The sequence below is a fragment of the Mustela nivalis genome (assembly GCF_964662115.1).
Source record: "Mustela nivalis genome assembly, chromosome: 2".
In the NCBI taxonomy this organism is placed as follows: Eukaryota; Metazoa; Chordata; class Mammalia; order Carnivora; family Mustelidae; genus Mustela; species Mustela nivalis.
The window spans coordinates 98,453,541-98,471,478 of record NC_139021.1 but is presented as its reverse complement, the minus strand read 5'-3'; the positions used below and the strand labels follow the sequence as shown (position 1 = coordinate 98,471,478).

The following is a 17,938-nucleotide window of genomic DNA, read 5'->3' as shown; positions in this document are numbered from 1 at the left end:
AGTCCCTTACAGCTCTTAGAGTAGGCCTCCTGTACCGGCTCCCGACACATGTGGCGATGTTTCAGACGATGGTTGGTCCCCACCAAGTGTAAGCACGCTCTGCCGTTACGGTCTTGCCCCCTCGCCAGCCAGATGTTGTCTTCTTGTTGGTCAGCAGGCAGCCCACTTAGATTTCCTAATTTGCTCTGATTTTCTTTCTTCTCTAATTCAGTAACTTGTCTTCATCTTTTTCCTTCTTTTTAACTTTCCCTTGGTATGTTTGCTTATCTCTTTATGTCTTCCTCGTTTGAAAACTATTTATTGGATGCCTTATACACCACAGTCTCTGAGCTGAGTTTTGGGAATAGAAGGTCAGTGAGATAAACATGGCTGCCATCTTCAGGAAGCTTATGTCTAGTGGTTCATAGCTGAACCCAAACTTTAATTCTTTGGTTTAAAAATAGAAGCAAATATATATATCCCCTAGTGTGGACTTGGCTATAGAGTCTAACTTGCAGTGTAGTAGTGTTCTCATTATTGTGTAAATCTCTATATGTTGAATCATGTAAGATCACTGATATTCAGTCCCTTTAAACCCAAGGAAATGGCAATTTCATCTAGCTCCACCTAAGTAGGTTTTTAAATTAACAGACTTTATTTTTCAGAGCAGTTTTAGGTTCACAAAAAATTGAACAGGAAGTACAGAGAGTTCCCACACATCTCCTCACCGCCTCTGTTACTAAAATTTTGTACTAATGATTGATGAGTTGATATTGATACATGATAAGTAATGTCCATAGTTTACATTCGAGTTCGCTCTTTTTGTTGTATATTCGATGGACTTTGACAAACATATAATAACATGTACTCACCATTATAATATCACACTGGTTAGTTTCACTGCCCTAAAAATCCCGTGTTCCACCATTTTGTCAGTCTCTTCTCGCCACACCCGCCCCCCAACCCTTGGCAACCCCTGATGTTTTCTCTGTGTCCATGGTTTTGCCTTTTCCAGGATGTGGTATAGTTGGAATCTTACACTATGAAGCGTTTTTGGATTAACTTCTTTCACTAAGAAATATACATTTAAGGTTCTTCCACATTTAAGGTTCTCCCATGGCTTTTCATGGCCTGATAGCTCATGTCTTTTTATCCCTGAATAACATCCTGTTTTCTGATGCACCACTGTTTCTTCATTTACCTCCTGAAGGACATCTTGGTTGTTTTTAAATTCTATCAATTATGAATAAGGCTGCTATAAACATGCACATGTGGATTCTTGTATGGACATAAACTTTCAACTCATTTGAATAAATACTAAGGGGCACAGTTCCTGGATTAGATATTAAGAAAATTTTCAGTTTTTTAAGGAGCTACCAAATTGTCTTCCAAAGTAGGAGGACCATTTTGCATTCCCACAGCACTGAAGGAGCGTTCCTGTTGCCCCAAGTCCTTGTCAGCTTTTGGTGCTGTCCTTGGTGTGGACTTTAGCCATCCTGTGAGGTGTGTAGTGGTAGATTGTTTTAATTTGTAATTCTTAGGGACCTGTGACATTGAACATCTTTTCGTATGCTGTTTGCTCTTTGTATATGTTCTTTAGTGAGGTGTCTGTTTTTATCTTTTGCCCATTTTAAAAAATCAGATTGAATGTTTTCTTAATGTTAAGTTTTAAGAGTTCTTTGTATATTTAGGAGACCAATCCTTTTCCAGAAATGTGTCTTTTACAAATAGTTCCCCCCAGTCTGTGGCATCTTCTCATTGTCTTGGCAGAATGCAAATAAACTTTTGAGATTTGCATTTTAATGGGAAATCAAGGGAACCTGTCTCCCAGAGACTGGGAGGTAAATGCCATTTTAAACCATAATTCTGACATGAAAACTCTTTGGAGAGAAAACATTCTGAATCCTGGGACAGATTTGATAGAAGCAGCAAGTATGAATTTGAGTTTACTTGTCAGTTTTGGTATAATAGGACGGTGCTTGTGAGAAATGCAGGATTTGTAAAACCTCATGCGTTTCATAGCAATAGTTAAGAAATGTAGTGTGGCCAGTTTGACAGAAATAACAAAGAAAAGGTCTATTCTGTCGAAAAGGTCTATTCTGTCAGTCTCCTGGCTGACCTCACTGTTAGATTTTACGACTTGGTAAAGACCAACGCGGAGCAGTTTCTTTACTGTTACTGAACTACTCGTTCGTTGGCAGTGATGGGATGTCAGTTTTAGTCTTAACGGATTCGTTTGTTCGTCAGGTTTGTCTCTGGTCAAGTGATGCATTATTGTCTCCTTGAATGTAATTTTGGTGAACCCCAATGCAAGGGATACTTTTTAAAAAAATTCTTACTTTTTAGAAAGACTTACTTCATAGTTATTTGCTTCATATTTAAATTCATATGTTGAATTTGTAAAGTAAGAGATATGCTTTAAAAAGAAAACTGAGGGGGCACCTGGGTGGCTCAGTGGGTTAAAGCCTCTGCCTTCGGCTCAGGTCATGATCTCAGGGTGCTGGGATCAAGTCCCGCATCGGGCTCTCTGCTCAGCAGGGAACCTGCTTCTCCATCTCTCTCTGCCTGCCTCTCTGCCTACTTGTGATCTATGTCAAATAAATAAACAAAATCTTAAAAAAAAAAAAAAAGAAAAGAAAACTGTGAACATAATTCAATTTCAAAACAAAATTCACAATTGTGATCAAAGATGAATTCTGTGACTTTTAGATTTGCAAATCTTCTAAAAAAGAATGAAGAAGGACTAGTATTCCTCTTTTAAGTTAATATGTTTTTAAAAAATGCACATGTGATAGAAAGTACACTTGTGAGGAGGGTAGAAACTTTAATTATAACTAATACAAAAGCAAACATACCTTGTTTTAGTACAGGAAGCAGGAATAAATTTCAATTTTATTTTAATTTACAGTTGTAATTTGGTTTACATAATGTGTCATTTTTCACAGAGATGTTCTTTAGAAAATCTTACCAAAATATGCACTATATATTAGGTATTTTAAAAATTCTTCCCTTTAAATGAAGTTTATATATTCATGTATAGATACGCACACACGTATATATACGGATACACATTTTTTTTTCTGTCTGCACTCTCTGTAGAATTGTCATGACTAAATGTTCTATTACTTTGTTGTGTTGAGCTTTTTTTTTTTTTTTAAAGATTTTATTTATTTGAGGGGGCGGGGCATGAGCAGGGGGAGGGAGAGAGGGAAAAGCACACTCCTCACTGAGCGGGAAGCCTGACCAGGGACTCTACCCCAGGACCTTGAGACCATGACCTGAGCTGAAGTCAGATGCTTATGTGACTGAGCCCAGCAGGCACCCCTGTTGTGTTCACATATTTAAATTCAGTTTATCATGGAGGAAAGAAACTTGGCTTAGGGAAATCAGAAACCCTTTGCTCAGTTAGGTTCTTAAAATAAAGTAATGACTCTTTTCTTTCCTAGCTCTGTGATTGGCTGCGTGTTAATGAAAGCTGTTTTGGGCGAGCCTCAGCCTGTAATCCCACTGGACTTTCGGAGACACCATCTTTAAATGCTTACGTGAAGAACCTAGTTCAAGAGTATATTACGTCACCTGCTGGGGAAAGTAAGTCTGAAGTCATTTATATGATTCACATCACCAAATTACTTCCAAAGAACTTTTAACTAGTTTTTCCAATCCAGATATAAGCTTAACCAAACATGTGCCGACTTACTGATCCCAAACTCGTACTTTCAGCCAAATAATGTAAAGAAACGGAATGTAAAAACACGTTTCCTAACTTGTACTTTATCTGGTCTAGGACTTGAGATGTTAAACTACTTCTGTATGTTTTAAGAAACAGGTAAGTTGCCAGAATAGGAATTGGACAGAGACAAACTGATTCTATGATTATTGAATCTTCACGGGCTAGATACCGTGGATGTGTTCTTAAAGACTCTGTGAGTGGAAGTATTTGTAGATAAATCACTGCATCTTTTGTGTGTTTGTTTTCAGAACATCACATGTAGTATAAACTCATGTGAAAAGTAGTTTTAGAGAAAAATTACATTTGAAAGGATGGTTTTGTTTTTTTCTTTTTACCAGATACTCAGTCAAGATCCATTTTCCAGCTTCTTTAGGGAAATGGGTAAGACTGCACTGAGGGAAGAACTATTAGCAGATTCATTAATTAGGGTTCTTTTTACATTTCTAATGCTGCTTCTTCATTAAAGCCTTTAGTTGATAATTTGCATCTTTGAATTTAACATGTCTTAAATTTCCCAGCTTTGTCTCAGACTGAGTCATTTTCATGTACTGATTTCTCTAACCTGATCCTAGAATAGGCTTTAAATGATCAGATAATTATTCTTCTGAAATACATGAGTTTATCTGTTTTTCCTTCTTAGAACATTTCTCTTTCTTGTTTTATTCCCCTGTAATGAATTCTCTGTGCTGTTACTTGGGAGAATTCTTTTGTTAGGCCTATAAAAGTAAATAAATTTTCATCCCTACTAGACTAAACATAAAGTCCCTAAAATGTCTTCAGAACTTGTTTTGTAATTTATAGTATATCAGCATCAGAACTGAGTAAATATTCAAAATCATATGAAACAATATTTTTAGAATTTTTCTGTAATATTTCTAGGGCTTAAAATACACGGTTTAATAGGCTATTCTAAATTTTTTAAAAAATTAAAACTTTATTTTTGGTGCAAAAGAGGTGTTTGTGTGTGTTTTAATATTTTTGTTTGACTTTTAATGCCCTTGGCCGAGTGCCTTTATAAAGTTTAATTACCAATTACTGGGGCAGTTTTCAGAGCAAGTTAATAAGTTCCAAAGCAAACAAAATTCAGCTTGAGTTTCTGAACATAAAAGTACTATTCAGTTTTGTTTTTATATAGGGACTTAGTGGCCAAAACACTATTTTCAGTCAGCTTCTACATCTAAAGTAGCTTTTTCTCTGGGTTTTGGCATAGTTGGTGCAGATAGATTTTGCACTGTCGATTCTGCAGACATATATCGAGTATTTTCTAAGAGCTAGGCATGGAGTCACAGAGATAAAAACTGTATCCCCTGCCCTCAGAGAGAGCGTCATTTAGCAAGGAGGTTGATGGGTAAGCAGATAATCTTAGCACAGTGCCTCAAAAGATGTAATAAGCACCAGGCTGGGGAACCTCTGTAAGCAGTGCCTGCTTGACATGGGTAGACCAGCAGAAGTAGAGCGAGGTCACCCAATGGGTGACATCTGACCGCTGGGTAGAAATGAAGGTGAAAAGTGGGAAGGAGTGTCCCACAAGGCTTCCATGAACTTGCATCCAGGGAGCTGAAAGGAGGGAGGCGTCTGTCTGTGTATTTATGTATCTGTCCTCTGTCTGTTGCATGGAGCCCAAGAAGGAATGGTAGGTGGAAAGGGGGATATGGGGCACATACACACACATAAACGTGCATACACACAACCTGTTGGACACCTGGTACCCAAGACAACAGAACAAATGAATAGCAGCAAAACCCACAACACAACCAGCATCACCTGTGAACAAACAGAGCCGAAGACCTTTCGGGGCAGGCTTTCTGAATCACGGAAAGTGAAACACAGTTTGGAAGTAGCCCTGAAGGCTGGTCAGACCTTGGACGTGCTAAGATTAACCAGAAAGGGAAATACATTTGAAGAAATGTATACTTAAATCAAGCGGTCCCATGGAAAGGACATTTGTAGTTAAATGATATGCCTACTTAAAATGTAACCAAGAGGGTGCCTGGGTGGCGCAGTGGGTTAAAGCCTCTGCCATTGGCTCAGGTCATGATCTCAGGGTCCTGGGATTAAGCCCCTCATCAGGCTCTCTGTTCAGCAGGGGGCCTGCTTCCTCCTCTCTCTCTGCCTATTTGTGATCTCTCTCTGTGTGTCAAATGAATAAATAAAATCTTTAGATTTCTTGGTTACATTTTTTTTTAAGAGATACAGACTAGCCCGGAAATAGTATGTTGCAGTTGTACAACACGTTTTAAAAACAGCGTTGAGGTGTGATTGACTTGCATCACACTGTACATGTTTAAGCTGAACGTGTGATGGGTTTGGACCTACGTCTGTCGAAACCCACCAGCATGGTGACGTAACGCGCCTATCCTGTCGGGCTCAAAAGTGTTCTCATGACTTTTCTAATCCTTCCCTCCACTTCACCTTTCCTCCACACCCCAGACAAGCCCTGTATGCTCTCTAACATCACAGACTAGTTTGCATTTTCCAGAATTACTCTCAGTGTTTGAACTTCATGGTAGCAAGATTTGACCATGATTTGGGGCTAAAATTCATTCAGGTGATCAGTCATAGCCAATGATTCTTTTGTCTCTTTTAAAACCATTGTTGCCTCCACTTCTCTAGCTTCAGTGAGTGAAATGGGGAATTCTCCCTCAGTGGTTTGCAGAGTATGGTTTCCAGACCAGCAACACAAGCATCACCTGCATACTCTTTGGAAAACAAATTCTCCAGCTCTGTGCCAGGCCTGTTGAATCAGACTCAGGAAGGCGGGTGGCGTTTACCCTCTGTACTGGCGAAGCCTCCAGAGGATGGATTCCGCACCAGGCGCGGGTTTGAGAGCCACACTCTGTAAAATGGACTTGCTTCATGTGGTGGCCAGGTCCTCAGGGAGCGCCCCGTGGCAGGTGCACCTGCCGGAGCGTGGCTTACACTGGAGGAGCAAGGCGCTCTGTTGTTCTGGTCTGGACCCGTGGCATCCCTTGACATCAGAAGTCATTAAAACTCCACTCCACTTCAGATCAATAACCTTCCCTTGCAGTATCCAAGATGAGCAGTAGCCTAGGATGTCAAGCAGGCTCCTTGTTTCTAGAATACTGCTGTGCTTTGCTGAAGGAAGTGAGAACCGTCGCGTTAGCTGCGTTGAAGACCGGCTGTGTGTGCTGGTCATTCCCACACGCGTTGTACTTGAGGCTGGGGCTCCCTGCTGCCATGCCGTGGGAACGTGACCGGAGTGGCATGCACCTCCCACCCCCAGCTCCTGCAATGTCCAGGGTGTCTGCTTGCAGGACAGCCCGCGAATGACAGCGTCTTAGTCTGTGCCTATGAAGGACATCGTATAAGTGTGTGGTAGGAAGCGGTAATGTGAGGAAAAATGTTTCCAAGAACAAGTTTCAATAACTCGTCTTTACGACGCTTACAGATTTAGCCTACTCCATTTTCCGGGATAAGACCGACACTGGGATTTTAAAAAAATATATATGAGCAGATTTTTTTACTGATGGCAACAAAGTGGCTTTTATAGCATTTAAAAAATAATATAAAACATCCTTTTGTTGTGTTTTTTAACTGGGTTTGTCTTCTGTAGTATTCCATTAAATTTATGTTAAAATATATGAAATTACCCCCAAAATATATTAGCATATTTAAGAAAATGGTTCAAGTATTTAAACTACTGAGCTGGAAAACTAGATCTCTTGCCTAAATTTTTCTTGGGAATTGAGGTGAGAAGTGTCATCTTGCTATAATAATACACCATGAATGAAAAATCCGTTCATGGCTTATTTTTGTTTAATTGGCTTTTAGAGATGGTAAAATACTCATTCTATCTTTTAACCATGGTCTGTTTTCCAAAACTTATTCTAGAAACTTTTGAGCAAATTTAATTTTTATAATAAACCCAAGTTACAGGTTTTATTAGTTTTATTTCACAGAAGATGAGCTAAACTTTCTTTTTTTGTTGTTTTTGAGGTTTTTGTTCTGTTTTATTCTTTGAGTGTAGCTGCTGCATAGTGTTATGTTAGTTACAGTGCAGACCTGAGAGGATAAATTATTGTCGTAGGGTCCCACAGCAAAGGAGCACAGGACTGGGGCTCAGACGGGTCCGAGGCTCCAGAGCCTTTGGGCCCGTACCCATTCCATCCTCCTGCTGCTTACATTTTAGGCAATTTTCCTTTCTCAACTGAAATAACTCTTAATACCTCACCTCGAATCTCCTCTTGCTTCCTGTACAGTCCCTCTTTTTAAACTACTAATTTGATCTACAGATGTTTCCTTTTCTTCGCTGAGCCTTCACTTTAATCTGAAGTGGCTTCCCCCAGCCTGCAGGGTCAGACAGGAATTCTCTGCATGGCCCGCTGAGTCCCCTGGTCTCTTCCCTGGGTGTCTGTGTCACCTCGACTCTGGCACTCCCTCCCACTCCTGTGCCCTGCTGCACGGGCATCCTTCTGTCCCCTGGAATGTGGCATGCCCCGTTCTCTAGAGGACCTTCGGTGTGTTCTGCCTTCCTTGGGGAAGCCTTGCGGCCCTTGCCAGCCTTCGTGCTCAGCCCAGTTGTCCTTCCTCAGGGGACTTTCTCTTATTCCCCAGACAGATGAGGGCATGGCCTCCTAGTGCGCACCCCCGTTGTGCCATTTTATACCGCTCACTACCGCAGCCATCGGAACAGTGAGCTATGCCCGGGAGCGTGCTTCTGCACACCTCCATGCTTCTAATTTGATATTGATAAGGCATACCCATGTAGCTGTTTCCTTCTTGAAACATCATCTTTGAAGGATTTTGTTAATGCCTTACAAACCTCGACTCTTGTTATTTAAGCAGGAGAAGACTGCTTTATGCCTGACTGGTTTGAAGCCAAGCTCGTTGCTATGATGGTCTTGCTGGCTATAGATGTGGAAGGAATGAAGACACAGTACAGGTAAGTGTTTCCAAACTTGGAAAGAAATCTTTTTTTTTTTTTTTTTTTTTTTTTAAAAAAAAAGCCTAATCAGATGTATGGTCCCTGTTCACTTTTCTATGATGGGTGTGGAATTGACACAGTATATGAAAGGGAGAAACCAGAGCACTGGTGGTATGCTAGAGAAATGTCTAAAATTAATAATAAATTGGTAGGAATAGGGACTTGTTAATCTTTTGAGGAAAGCTCAACTGTTAGAGAAAAACTATATATACTAATCACTGGTTTTATAAAAGAATATATATATATATTTTAAAGATTTTATTTATTTATTTGACAGAGATCACAAGTAGGCAGAGAGGCAGGCAGAGAGAGAGAGGAAGGGAAGCAGGCTCCCTGCTGAGCAGAGAGCCTGATGTGGGGCTCGATCCCAGGACCCTGAGATCATGACCTGAGTCGAAGGCAGAGGCTTAACCCACTGAGCCACCCAGGCGCCGTGCCCCTTATAAAAGAATATTAAAAGAATAGGTTATAAGATTCTAGCATAAGATTAGGTAAAGAAATTCAGGAATTTGACCCATTTGTAAAATGTATAGTTTTTTTAATGTAATAAAGATAAAATTCATTCATATTTCAAGAATGTGCACAGATCAGTTCTCACCAGAGTATAATTGTTGCAAGAAGCAGCATCATTTGCTGGTCTATTTGCATATGTGGTTGATTTGATTAACATCAAATCTCTTCTGTAGACAGAATTTTAGTATGAAAGTTGGTTATGTTGGTTTTTTATAAACCTTTAATTTCTTTTTATTTTTTGTTAGCTCTCATTTCCTTGACTAGTACACATTTTGGTTTGTTTCTCTTTTTGTTTTGAATTATGATATCAGGGTCTCAGCACTTTAATTTACAAATAAATTGGGTATCGGATTTCCTTCCTACTTGTGCCTGGAGTCGAGTGTGATATGTTCTTCCCTGTGCTTCCTTCGCGAGCGCACGGAGAATCTACCGAGAAAGCCTAGACTGTGAGGTCAGCGAAGAGCTGGAGGGCAGATCAGTCCCAGTAGGCACCAGGTGTCCGCAGCGTCTGTGCTTCCGAGTCTGTCCAGTCACATCCAGTAGCTCCCCAGTTCCACGAGTTAGAGATGGAAAGTAATTTCTTCATGCTTTTGCAATGCTTGATTTGGGCATGTCTTTTAATACCTAGTGAAAAGAGGAGAACACAGAATGTATTAAGGATATTCTTAGACCCTCTCCTGGACTCCCTTCTGAAGTTGGGCACCAATGCCTACATGCCCGTGCTGAGAGCGGACAGATGCCTCCAGTTGCTGTTGAAGCTACTGCACACTTGCATGTTGACAGGTTCCGGTGCCCGAGATGGTGAGGACACGCAGTTTCTGTCGGTGTCTTGCTTGGTGCATGGTTGGTGGTTAGAATGAGGAAATTCCTGACCTTTTAAAACAAAGGATTCCCCCACGCATTCTGCAAACATTGACCAAGTGTCCCCCGGTGGTGCTGGGGAGATCGCGGTACAGGCTCACGGAACTGGCATCTAGTGTGTACTAGTGCTGATTACTGTTGTGGATTGTGATTTTATTTCCTTTTGTTTGTTTCTTCTTCTTTTTTTTTTTTTTTCATTTACGCTCGCTCATTAATTTCCAGACATGAAGCTGCTCCCTGTTTCATGTATGGTTAAGCAGGATCCGTTTCTAATGACCACCCTGCTAGACGTGGCAGAGCGTAAGCTCAAACACGATGGTGTCATTTCCCGATGACTTGTTTTCGAGTACGTTCGTTTCTGAGCCCCTCTTAAGTGGCATGTACTTCCTGCAGAAAGTGGAGCGGTGGAAGCATTGAGCTCTTTGTTCTCTCCTCAAACCGAGACTCATGTGCGACAATAGCGGGAAACCACGGACACTAAAGACACTCTTCAGTGAAGAGACTTGACTCCCAATCCCGTCCCCCCGCTTCCACTTGGAATTCTAGAAAGCTGCTGTTTGAGAACCCTAGGGAAGCATCAGTATTAGGCTCACCCTGAGGATAACACCGATGGGATTCGATTTTAATAAAGGCTTAGGAAATGTTCAAGCCAGTTTCCAGATTCTGATATTTTTAAAAATGGCAATGGAACCCAATGCTATACATGTAACAGTCACTTTTCGTAAGGTTTTCATCTCCTTAAGGGCATAAATATGGGTTCATTTGACATGCTTTGACTATTTTCACTAGGGTTAGTGCTTTCAGGAGCAGTACTGGGTCATCGGTGCCCTTTGGAAAATTGTGATATTTGACACACACACACACACACACCAGTGTGTGATGGTTATACATATGTTATGATGCCAAATAATCAAATACCCATGAACGTATTATGCAGCCTAAAGAGCAAATTACCTGTTACTCCTCAGTTCCCTCCTTTTGCTTCTTTATTTTGACTTTGGTCTTTTTCATGTCCGTGCACTTTAAAAAATGGTTTTGCTTTATCTGTTGATATTCCTCAACAACGTTGTTTTCCTGCTCTTGAGCTCTGTAGAAAATTTACTTCACTGTGGGAAATCTGCTTTTCTCACTGTCACGTGTTTCTAAGATTCATGCACGTCCTTTTTTCGACTTCCTTATTTTCCCTGTTGTATAATCTTCCTTTGCATGAAGACACCACATTTTCCCTGGTGCTGGACTTGGGATTGTCATTAATTACTGTGATGGAGCGTGCTGCCACGAACACTTGTCTGCATGTCTTCTGGGCCCAGGTGTCCAGCACGTGTGTTGGTTCCTAGGGTCTGCACGCATTCAGTTTTATAAGGTAATGAAAATTGTTTTTCCAGCTTTCAGTTCCAAAGTATGTACACATGTTATTCTTAGCAGCAGCAAAACCCAAGAGTTCCTCTAGCACCTCACGCAGGCCTTTTCATGTGCCCAGATAAGAGCCAAGGGCGGACCTGTTGAATTTTGATAGCCGTTGGTGTCGGTGTGACTGGTAAACCATGTCACACTTAATTATCTGTAAGAGTTCTCCATCCTGAAAGATGTCTTTGATGAGAGAAGAGGAAAATAGCAACTAGTTATTTCCCTGTTAGAAATGAGGAAGCAGTCTGGGAATTAATTACCAGTTCCAAGGTCAGTGAAGACGTACCAGGTAAAGTCAGAAATACATTGAGGTTCGGCAGTATGCAGCTGTTTGGGGCAACTTTGCCTTGTTGTGTTTGAAATTCTTTTAATTTTCGGTATTTTATTATGGAAATCATTAAATATATAGAAAAATGGAGAGATCATAATAAATCCCCACGTTCCCACAGCAGCTTCAACCTCTGTTTCCTTTGTCGTGCTGAGAGAGTACAACTGTTGTCATTTCCATTTGTCCTCCTTTTTTTCCTTAACCTATTAACCTTGGAACGGTGTGTGGGCACGTGGGGAGAAGAGCTGTGGGAGGAAGAGGCTGGGTGTGCGGACTGTCTGTCCAGAAGCCTTTTCCCCTTCTCTTCCCCTTAGCCTGCACCAGTTACTGTGCTGATCCTCAAGGTTTGAACTTATTTCCTTCTTAATGGGGGGCGACTGTGGAGAGCTTTTAAGCTGAGGCTGGGGAATGCGTTCAGCGAAGAAGTGCTGATGGTCTGTATGTCAGGCACTGTGTTGAGCACTAGGGTGTCTGCGTGGAAAGATAGAGGAGATCCCTGTCCTTGTCGAGATTGCCTGTACTGGGGGGGCAGGCGTGTGGTGGGCAGAGGGTTGCTGAGCAGGGACTGTACAGTATATGGTAGTCGGACAGGTGTTGGGGGAAAACAAGGTAGGGAAGGGGCAGGACGTGCTGGGTGGGATGGGGGTGGAGGGTTACAGGTACACTAACTGGTGGAGGAAGACTTCGCTATGAAGGGAACAGCCCGTCAAGCAAAGACTGTAACTGCTGAGGGACAGAGCCCTGCGCACACCCCCCGGGAGAGTGCCCGGCTAGTGAGGCGGTGCCCTCGGGGGAGCTGGCTGCTGGGCAGGAGTCAGGAGGCATCAAGGGAAGAATACTGGGACTTGAACTTTGAGAGGGAAGTGGGGTCAGTTACATAGGACTCCCTCCCTGGGCCAGTTTAAGGTGCGGCTCTTACTAGGCATTGGAGCTGGGGGTTGCTGATCTCTGAGTTACGTTGAGGACAGTCCCCGGGCCCTGGTGTTGAGAGAGCACCAGCCGGGCAGTAGCCGGGCTGCGGAGACGTGCTCCTAGGCCTGCATGACTACTAGCTGTGGGTGCGCTGAATGTTGCTAGGACTTTGTGTTTGGACCGTTCGGCCAGCAAGACTTGCTGATGGGTTTGGATGTGGGCTTTGAGGACAAGAGAGAACCCAGATGTCACTCAGCTTTTGGAGAAGGTGGACAGGTGGGAGTTGCCTTTAATGGAGACGAGAAAGACTGGAGTCAGAGAAGGTTTGGGGGTAAAGATAGGCAGTTCAGCTTTGGGGAGATTAAGTGCGGGGCACCCGTTAGGTGTCCTGGTAGAACCGGTGAGCCGGTTTGGGCCTCTGAGTCTGGAACTCGGGGAGAAGCGTGGGTTGGAAATACAGATTTGGGGGTCCTAGCCTAGCAGTGGTATTTAAAGCCACGACTCTGGATGAGAACACCAAGGGGGCCAGTGTAGACGGAGAAGAGGTCCAGGTGCGTGGGGAGCACCAGTGTCTAGGGGGTTGGGTAGGAACTGGTGGAGGACACTTGGGAGGAATTCACTACAGCATGAGAAGAGAAAAACCAGGAGAATGTGCTAGTCTGGAAGCCAGAAGGAAGGAGTGGTAACGGCACCAGACACTACTGGTGAGCCGAGGGTGGTTTTGGCAACATGGAAATGGGGGGTCACCTTGACAGAACGTTTTGCGTGGTGGGGGGCAGCTCAGGGGTGGCAAGGAGATTTGGAGTCTGGGCAGGTCTTTCAAGGGGTATTGTGTGTGGGGGAGCAGAGACAGGGGACTGCTGCTGTGGAATGGGAGAAGTTTTATTTCCTTTGGGGGAGAAAATAGTGGTGTTTTGTGCTGATATAAACAAATTCGGTAGAGGGGAGTTTTGAAGATATGAGGAGGGGACGTCTGCTTCCAGTGGCTGAGAGGAGGCGAAAGTGCTTGGGGTCCGGGGTACCAGCGGAGGGTCTGGACTTCGATGGGGCGCTGAGGGGGGCCACATGTGGGTGGGTGGGCAGAGGCCGGCACAGCGACCGTCCCTTCCTAACTGGTGTTTTCTGAGCAAAAGAGGGAGCCAAGGGAGGGGGGTGCACATTCGCCTGGGAAGGACAATTAGTGGGCAGACTGTGGAGCTGTTGCAGGCTTGTGGGGGAGCCCGAGGGTGCGCAGGGAGCCGGGGTGAGAGCGGACCTGTGGCCGTTCGCCTCCAGCCTGATCTGTCAATCTCATCGGATCGGACTCAGTTTGAGATGCTCCTTTTGGTGCATCCATGAGATGCATGAGCTGAGGAGCTGTCGTGAAATGCTGTGCTAGCTGTCCTTTTTCCAAACCTCGGGGTAACTGTGTGCTGCTTATTTTTACGTTTGTGGTAATGCTCCTCTGGTGGCCTTACCGTGTCCACTTGGCCTTTCCTTCCCGAGGTAGCTTTTATTCTTTTTAATTGTGGCAAAATACACGTAACCTGAAATAGACACTTGTCCCGTTTCTCAGTGTCCAGTTGGTGCCGTTCCCGTTGTACATTCACATCGCCACCATCGGTCCCCAGAACTTCTTGTCGTGCCAGACTGAGCCCCTGTACCTGCTGGGCGCTGGCTGGGTCCTCATCCCCCGCTTCCCCAGCCTCTGGCGACCGCTTTGAACTTTCTGTCGCTGTGAATCGACTGTTCCAGGGACCTCAGATCCGTGCGATCATGTGTGTTTGTCGCCTCACACTGGGCTTACGTCACAAACTGTCATGTCTTCACGGTTCATCCGCACTGCGTGGTCAGACTTGGCTTCCTTTTGGAGGTGAATAGCCCACGGTACGTGCAAGTTTGTGCAGTCACCGTGGGGGACTCGGGCTGCTTCCACTTTTTGGCCGAGTGAGTAAGGCTGCCTTTTTTTTTTTTTTTTTAAGTATTTATTTTTTACTCATTTGACAGAAATCACAAGGAGGCAGAGAGGCAGGCAAAGAGAGAGGAGGAAGCAGGCTCCCCACTGAGCAGAGAGCCTGATGCGGGGCTCGATCCCAGGAGACAGAGGCTTTAACCCACTGAGCCACCCAGGCGCCCCGATAAGGCTGCTTTTGAACATCGAATGTACAAACAGCTCCTCACATCCCTGCCTTTAGTTCTCCTTTTGGTTGTGTACCTAGAAGTGGAGTGGCTGGATCCTGTGGTAATTCTGTGTTTAGCGTTTTGAAGAATCGCCATACTGTCTCCTTAGTGGCTGCGTGCTTCCACGTTCCAGTCAGCGTCCAGTCAGTGCGCAGGTCCAGGTCCTCCGCGTGCTCACTCGCTTGTCTGTCTGTTGGTCGTGGCCATCCTGATAGGTGCAAGGCGGGATCTCGTTGTGATTTTGACTGAGGAGACAGCTTTTGACCAATTCTGGTACCACTTTCGGGATTCTGGTTGCTACGGTTGCTTATGGGAGGCAGAGGGTAGGAAGCAAAAACGTATACCTGCTTCTGGTTGAAGCTGTCTGCACAGTCTGTGTGTTATGAGGAGCTGCTCAGTCAGGGGAGGTGGCAGTGACTGCAGGCCTGGGGGAGTCTTCTGGATGGGGCGGCTGACAGGAAGCACCGTGAGAGCGAGGAGGACGGGAACAGCCCCTGCTGTTCCACTGTGTATTTTTTCCTGTTTTGTCGAAGATTATTTGCCCGTAGAGTTGAGAGTTCATATCTGAGCTTTCTACTCTGTTCCACTGGTCTATGTGTCTGTTTTTATGCCAGTACCATGCTGTCTTGGTGATCACAGCTTTGTAGTAAAGCTTGAAATCAGGTAACGTGATGCCCCCAGTTTTATTTTTGTTTTTCAACATTTCCTTAGCAGTTCGGGGTCTCTTCTGATTCCATACAAATTTTAGGATTATTTGCTCCAGCTCTTTGAAGAATACTGGTGGAATTTTGATCAGAATAGCATTGAAAGTATAGATTGCGCTAGGCAGTATAGACATTTTAACAATTGATCATGAACATAATGTGTCTCTCAGTTTATGTAGGGTGTCTTTGATTTTTTTCATCAGAGCTTTTTAGTTTTCAGCATATAGATCCTGTCAGGTTTTGTTAGATTTGTGCCCAAGTATGTCTTTTGGGGGAAACCACTGGAAGTGATAAATTTTTAAAAATTTTTGGTTTTCAGTTCTGTATGGCCAGTATACAGAAATGTGATTGATTTTCGTGTGTTGACCTTGTATCCTCTGACCTCGCTGAAGCTCTTGTTATGAGGGTTTTTTTGTTTTGTTTGTTTATTGTTCGTTTGTTTTAAATAGAATCCTTGGGATCTTTCTTTATAGATGGAATATTTATATTTCTAGAATTGTCCACGGTAATCCCTTCTCCTTTTAATGTGTGCAGCATCGGGGGTCTGTGATAATTCGTATCCTCTCTATCTCTGCCTCTCTTAAGACCGGCTAGTGGTTTATGAATTTTACTGACCTTTTCAAAACACCAGCTTTTGGTTTTCATTGATTTTTTTTTTTCAGTTTCATTGATTTTTGTCTTTGTTTGCTTCTGTCTGCTTGCTTTTGGTTTATTTTGCCTTTCTAAGGAAGTTAAGGGGGAAGTTTAGGTTGTTGATTTCAGATCTTCTTTTTGAAAATGACCTGTAGTGCTATACATTTTTTCAAGTTTTGCTTTAATTTAATCCTAAACTTTTGGTATGTTGTATTTCAGTTCAAAGTATTTTCTAACTTTTCTTGAGATACTCGCTTTTACTCTCGAATTGCTTAGAAGTGTGTTTAGAGATGTCCTTATCTTTCTGTTATTTTTCATTCGACTCTAGTCAGCATACTTTGTAGAGTATCCGGTTTTGAAACTTCATTAAGGGTTATTTATGATCAAGTGTATACTGTTCCATGTGTATTCGGAAACACCTTGTACTCTGTGGTTGGGTGGAGTGTCCTATAAATACCAGATCCAAGATTTTCATGGTATTTTTCAGTTTTATGTCCTTGCTGTCTTTTGTTTACTCTGTTACTAAGAGAGGAGTGTTGAAGTCTCTAGCTTTGAGTTTGGGTTTATCTCTTTCTCTTTCTATTTTTATTATTTGGCTTCCTGTCCTGCAGTTCTATTGTTAGGTGCCTGTGTGTTTAGGATAGTGCGTTTTCTTGTTGAGTTGTCTTTCCTTTTTATGCAGTATCCTTTTTTATCCCGGGTTATTCTTCTATTCTGAAGTCTGGTTTGTCTGGTAGTAACATAACTACTCTCACTTTGTTTTGATTAGAGTTTGCATAGTAGTATTTCCTAGCTTTTTACTTTTATTCTATTTAGATTGTTGTATTTGAAGCAAATTTCTGATAGCATGTAACTGGGTCATGATTTTTTACTATTTGCATTTAATATAATTACGTATATGTTTTGATTCCAGTCTTTTTTTTTTTTTTTTTTTTTATTCCCTCTGTTTTTCATTTCTGTCTTTCCCTCTCTTGGCTTGTTTTGGGCAGTTTGAACATTATTTTGTATCCCATTTTCTTCAAATAAAGATTTATTTACTTATTTATTTTTCAGAGAGAGAGAGATCACAAGTAGAGAGGTGGGCGGAGATGGGGTGGGGGTGGGGAACAGGCTCCCTGCTGAGCAGAGAGCCTGGTGAGGGGCTTGACCCTGGGACCCTGATCCGAGCCAAAGGCAGAGGCCCAACCCACTGAGCCACCCAGGAGCCCCAGCTGTATTCCATTTAAATTTACCTATTGTGTTTTTTACTAAATATCTAATACTGTGTGTGTGGGTACGCGCACGTGTGATTGCCTTAGGGACTACAGTATGCACACCTAACTTTTCAATCTGTTTGGAATTAATGTTTTACCTCTTGAAATGAATGTAGAAACTTTACCACTGTATGGACTCCTTTACCCTTTACCCCCTGTATTACAGTTGTCTTAAATCTACATTTGTTGAAAACTAGCAATATTACAAGTTTTGCTATCATCAAAGAGATTTTAAAAATCGCAAGAGAAGAGCCTATTGTATTTGCCTAGATGTTTGCAGTTTCTTTTGCTTTTCTTTCATCCCGGACACCCCCTGTTTTCCTGGGACACCTATGCCTTACATTTGAAGAGCAGCTTTTACCATTTCTTTTGGAACAGGTTTGCTGACAGTGAATTTTCTTAGTTTTCCTTCATCTGAGAATGCCTTTATTTCCCCTGAGGAGTATTTTCACTGGATATAAAATTCTGGTTTGATGGGTCTTTTCTTTCAGCAATTCAAATCTATTCCATTCG

General features: G+C 42.8%; 1 protein-coding gene across 4 annotated transcripts in view; it reads left to right on the top strand.

Annotated features, from left to right (window-relative positions):
- The window catches only part of TARBP1 (tRNA guanosine 2 -O-methyltransferase TARBP1), an 85,326-nt gene that overhangs the window by 22,717 nt on the left and 44,671 nt on the right, over positions 1 to 17,938 (top strand). For 2 of the 4 annotated variants that reach the window (XM_082720702.1, XM_082720700.1), the window contains exons 10-12: positions 3,426 to 3,567; positions 8,516 to 8,612; positions 9,796 to 9,968. In XM_082720702.1, the coding sequence (XP_082576828.1) occupies positions 3,426 to 3,567; positions 8,516 to 8,612; positions 9,796 to 9,968 (412 nt within the window). Of the gene's footprint in view, positions 1 to 3,425; positions 3,568 to 8,512; positions 8,613 to 9,795; positions 9,969 to 17,938 lie in introns of all 4 variants that reach the window. The other 2 variants (XM_082720701.1, XM_082720699.1) reach the window with 1 other exon arrangement.